The sequence below is a fragment of the Emericellopsis cladophorae genome, assembly GCF_022114955.1.
Source record: "Emericellopsis cladophorae strain MUM 19.33 chromosome Unknown NODE_158_length_11229_cov_141_354107, whole genome shotgun sequence".
Classification (NCBI taxonomy): domain Eukaryota; kingdom Fungi; phylum Ascomycota; class Sordariomycetes; order Hypocreales; family Bionectriaceae; genus Emericellopsis; species Emericellopsis cladophorae.
In genome coordinates, this window is record NW_026251083.1 from 1 (window position 1) to 4,501 (window position 4,501).

At 53.0% G+C, this 4,501-nt stretch overlaps 1 protein-coding gene across 1 annotated transcript; it reads right to left on the reverse strand.

The window, feature by feature from the left end:
* Window positions 1-107: 107 nt before the first annotated feature.
* Window positions 108-1,776, reverse strand: J7T54_002746 (uncharacterized protein; the record flags this gene model as incomplete). The annotated part of the gene is made up of 1 exon (XM_051510660.1): window positions 108-1,776. A coding segment is annotated over one exon (1,669 nt), but the record flags the coding sequence as incomplete, so codon positions are not given.
* Between the last annotated feature and the right edge of the window lie 2,725 nt (window positions 1,777-4,501).

Here is a 4,501-nt window from a genome sequence, read left to right on the forward strand (position 1 = left end):
ATCCTCTTGAGCACAGGAGCCGCCATGCTTATAACGAAACAAATGCAGCTGTACCTTGTGTATTTAAACCGGCGGTAAGGGTGTGGGGTCTTCTTGGTACCACTCACTCCTTGCATCCTTAAAGGTGCCTACATTCACATCAATCTTCACAACGGCCAGGAGCCTCTCATCCGCCGCAACCTCCTCCTCCAGCTTGATCACGGTTGTCCGGGACTGGTTCTTGAGAGGAGTCGTCGTGTTGTACTTCATCCGGCTCCCCAGCTCGCCAGCCAGCTTCAGGTCCATTGAGGTTGTGACACGGTACAACGCGCCGTCGAAGTCCGGCGCGATGACGCAGGCCCATGGTCCCGACGCCTTCTTGTACCCGCAGAGGACGATGAACTCGCCATCCGTCATCCTATTCGGCGAGTTCCCCTTTTGGAGCTCGTTGCGGTGCCACGACACGCGGTAGAACCCGGTGAAGGAAGCCTGCCCGGGGGTAAGCATGAAGTGCCCTTCATGGGGGTTCCACTGATTCCGGGGCTCAACGGCTAGGGTCTTGCATCGGTATATCTTTGGGGTGTACGCGAAAGTGAACTTGATGATGCGGCGTTGGCTCACTCGGAGCGCGTTCAGCTCCCTGGCACGGAGGTGCTTACTGATGTAGATCTGGGCTGGGCTCGAGTACGCGCAATCTGGCTCCAGAACCAGCCTCTCCGGGTGAACGCGGGCGAACATCTCGGGACCGTGACTCTGTAGGTATATACCGCAACTCCGCTGCGGATGGTCTGGGTGGTGGCAGTGCAGGCACAGGAAGAACATGTCGTGGCCGAATGCTCTCAGCTCCGGGCCGCCAGAGAGCTTGAGGCCCTTGTTGGTCATAGTATACTCCTGCGCTCGGTGGTCATCAGGAACGGTCAACCGTGAGGCATACCGAAAGTCGGAAGGTTTCGCCGCAAATACACCGTGGTACGTTTTTTCTTGGTGGCTACTTTGCTGATGTTGCGCTTCCTGGAAGTCGCAGGTTGGGTCCTGCGCCGACGTCTGCCAGGCGAAGATGGTCATGTCACTGCTCTCCTTGACAATTTCCTCCTGGAGCCGAAGGAAGGCGCGAGGACCACCCTCGCCGTACAGCATTGGCATGTTGATGCCGAATATGCCGAGCAGGCAGTAGGCCATGTCCTCCTCCCGCTTCGTGGTCCGGGACGCCGCCCACGACATCCTCTGCGCTATGGTGCAGGCGTCCAGCCGGGCTCTGACGCTATCCTGGCTGCTGACTCTCAGAATCTCCTCGTCGATGCCCGTTGCTTTAGACAAGCAGGAACCGAGACTCCCTTTGGAGCCGATGTGTTGCCAATCCTTGTCGTAAAATTCCATTCTCGACGGCGCGATGAGCTCCTGGAGGGTCCATCCTCGGGTGAACCATCGCGACCCAGAGATGCCTCCCTCTTGTGTGTCTTCGTCTCCTGAATGTGTGTAGTCTGCCAAGAATACATAGCACACTTCTGCATGGAGGTACCACTTAAACATAGAGTTGATGGACTCTGAGAGCTCAGCCGAGCTAGATTTGTCGATGCAGCAAGTGTCAACCCAGGCATACCCCCACCCATCTTTAAGCGCCTGCCTGCACGTGCGCTCAATCTTTTCCCAGCCCGGCCCTGCCCTGTTACCAGGCTGTCGAAGGTTATCAAAGGTGACTTCCCCGCCACCCCATGTGTGAGATAGAATGGCGAAGGGAGGGGCTTCCGAAAGCTCGAAAGTCTCGAGGTCATATGAGTGGCAGTTTATGAAGCGCATTATTCCGCGTGGATTGTATTGCTAGCGGGAACTGGGAAGAATTATATGGGTCGTACTCCGCATCCCTCCTAAACATGCGTATATCGAGATTTACATATAAGAGAATAGACGTCGGGCAAACGGTTAAGCGAACGCGTCAGCAGTAGCAGCAGCAGCCAACTAAATAATCCTCTATGTATCAAAGTGGGGCCTACGACACACTAACGACTAATTTAAAGAAGATCGCGATATAACTAGCCCCTTTTAATATAACGCACAATACAGAAGCGCCAGGGCCATGGAGGTGCGCGGGCATGCCAATGGGAAGTTGGAAGTCATGACCGTCACGGAGCAATCTCTTTGATACAAGCTTATGGCGGAAATGGAATCCATGTATCCACACGGGTGGTCTCTGTAGCATTGAGCGTTTTTGCCACTTGGCTATGTGACCACGTCGTAGATTCGCACCGATCATCCGCCTGGGCCGAGCTCATAAGCTTCTAGACTCACTGGGGCGACCTAATACCGAGATTCGTGCACTCTTGGGAAAGCTGGAGGGCATCCGCGGTCGAAGGACTCTACAGGCCAAGATCGTCGACTATATTGGCGTGCTTAAGGGCCTGGCAGCGGAATACCCAGGTGTCCAACGCGACCAGCTATTCAGTGCGACGTATCGTCACATTAGCGACGGAATCGCTTGCGAGCAGGTCCCGCGACGTCGCCTTGACCATGAAGATCCGCAAGTTGCGGTCCACTTCGGCCTTATCGCCTCAGGAGATACAGTGATGAAGTCCAGCGGGCGGCGTGATGATATTGCACGACGCGAGGGCATTGTGGCCTTCGAGATGGAGGGCGCTGGAGTGTTGGATAGCTTCCCGTGCGTGGTGATCAAGGGTGCGTGCGATTACGCAGACAGCCACAAGACGAAGGCTTGGCAGCGGTACGCTGCCGCAACTGCAGCGGCGTGCACGACAGCATTCCTAGCCCACTGGGTGCCTTCGATATCTTCACCGTCAGGTACTTGATATCTGATTCTGAAAAGCTGATGTTGGCCTGGATGGATTAGTTGCTAACTAGATTTAGAGCAGCTCACCGAACGCTTGTGTATGCAAGCCCCCTGAACCCCAGAATTTTATACTCAACCAACCACTGATCACGCATAGGCGCGCGGCTGCAGCCATTAGCCTCCAGGAACCAACACCACCAGGCAACAGGAATACAAAAGGAGCCGATGGCTTGAAATCCACTACTTCGAGATTCTCACACATGCTGCCATATTTGCATGATGCTGGATCACGGTAGGCTAATCCCACGCTTTCTGAAGGGAACAATCCAAATATTAATGCAGACACGACAGTCATAGCTGGCTTTGGGCTGTTTCCCCGCTTGCCGGCGGAGCTGCGATGTCAAATCTGGGAGATGACCTGGCCAGAAGCTTATGTCCTTGAAGCTGCCTACGTCGAAGCTCCAGACGACTATGATCCCGAAATCACAGAGCTTGTAGCTCTGCGCAAAACTTCCAGACTTTCTGCATGGTTGCAACACAACTTTGGCAGCCGCATCCTTGAAGACTCGCCTCTCGAGAAATGCCAAGGTCCAGTCGCACTGCAGGTCTGTCAAGAATCCCGCACGGTTACTCTGCAAAAGTTCGCTCTTCTACAACACGCGCATCTGCCGGACCGCGTATTCTACTTTCGCCCAGGTTGGGATATACTTTGGCTCAGTACGGATGTCACAGACAATTCAGACTATCAGAAGGGCCTGAGACAGCATTATGGACAGGATCTCGACAGAATTAAGAGAGTATTGGTGGAAGAGCAAGAATGGGATTTTCCGGGGCCATATCCGGAGTGTCTCGCTATATTTCAAGGTCTTCGGTGTATTGAACTTCTCCGTAACCAAGAGACCTCAAAGGAAGAGGAGAAGACCGAGGACAAGGAGATGCAAGAGGGTGATCAGCCCATTGATCAAGAATTGAATAGCGGTTTGATGGATGTGGAGAGGCGCTGGAATATTCAGTATCTAAATTAATCTATCTGATTGGACAAAGTTGGACTCAGGTCTGGGACCACAATCTAGACGCACTGTCGCTACCATGGAAGATCCTGGGATCCAACTCAAAGATGATCCTCGGGTTGCTGCTCTTTATTATTGTGACTTAGCGACGCTTCACGGCTAGCCTGTAATAATAGGATACTCAACCGACCCATTCTGCTTTCTCTCTTCCTAGAGTCCTTGCTCCCTCATCCTCCCCTTCCGTCCTCTTTTGTGATATCTGCTTCCCTTACCGCGTTGCTTAGGTACTGCTTCGACGTGTGGCCTCAAACCAGCACACGTCAGAACTGAGCGTCTTCCCAAATCCGTAACCCACAAGCGTGATTAAACCCTAACGCCATATACTTTCCCAATTAGCTTCAATTCTTTTTATCCTCATCACGAGTAGCAAGAATTGGGAGACAGTGTGAGCCATTGTCCAAAGTGTAACAATTATTTCTTCTAAAAATTGCTACAGTTTGGCTGTCAATCCATAGATGTGGTCATACCTGAAACCTTCTATTCCTGGAATAGATAGAGGAGTAGATGAGGGCTACTCGGCTATCCAGATCCATTCACAGTGCTTCAAATCGTTCCCAAGAGGTCGCGGCTGATTGGAGGTGGCGCAGTGACTCATGTACGGTCTCGTCAGACGCGTCCCTTATAACTCAATCCTCCGCTTCTGGCTTCCCCTCACTCAGTACAGCCAACC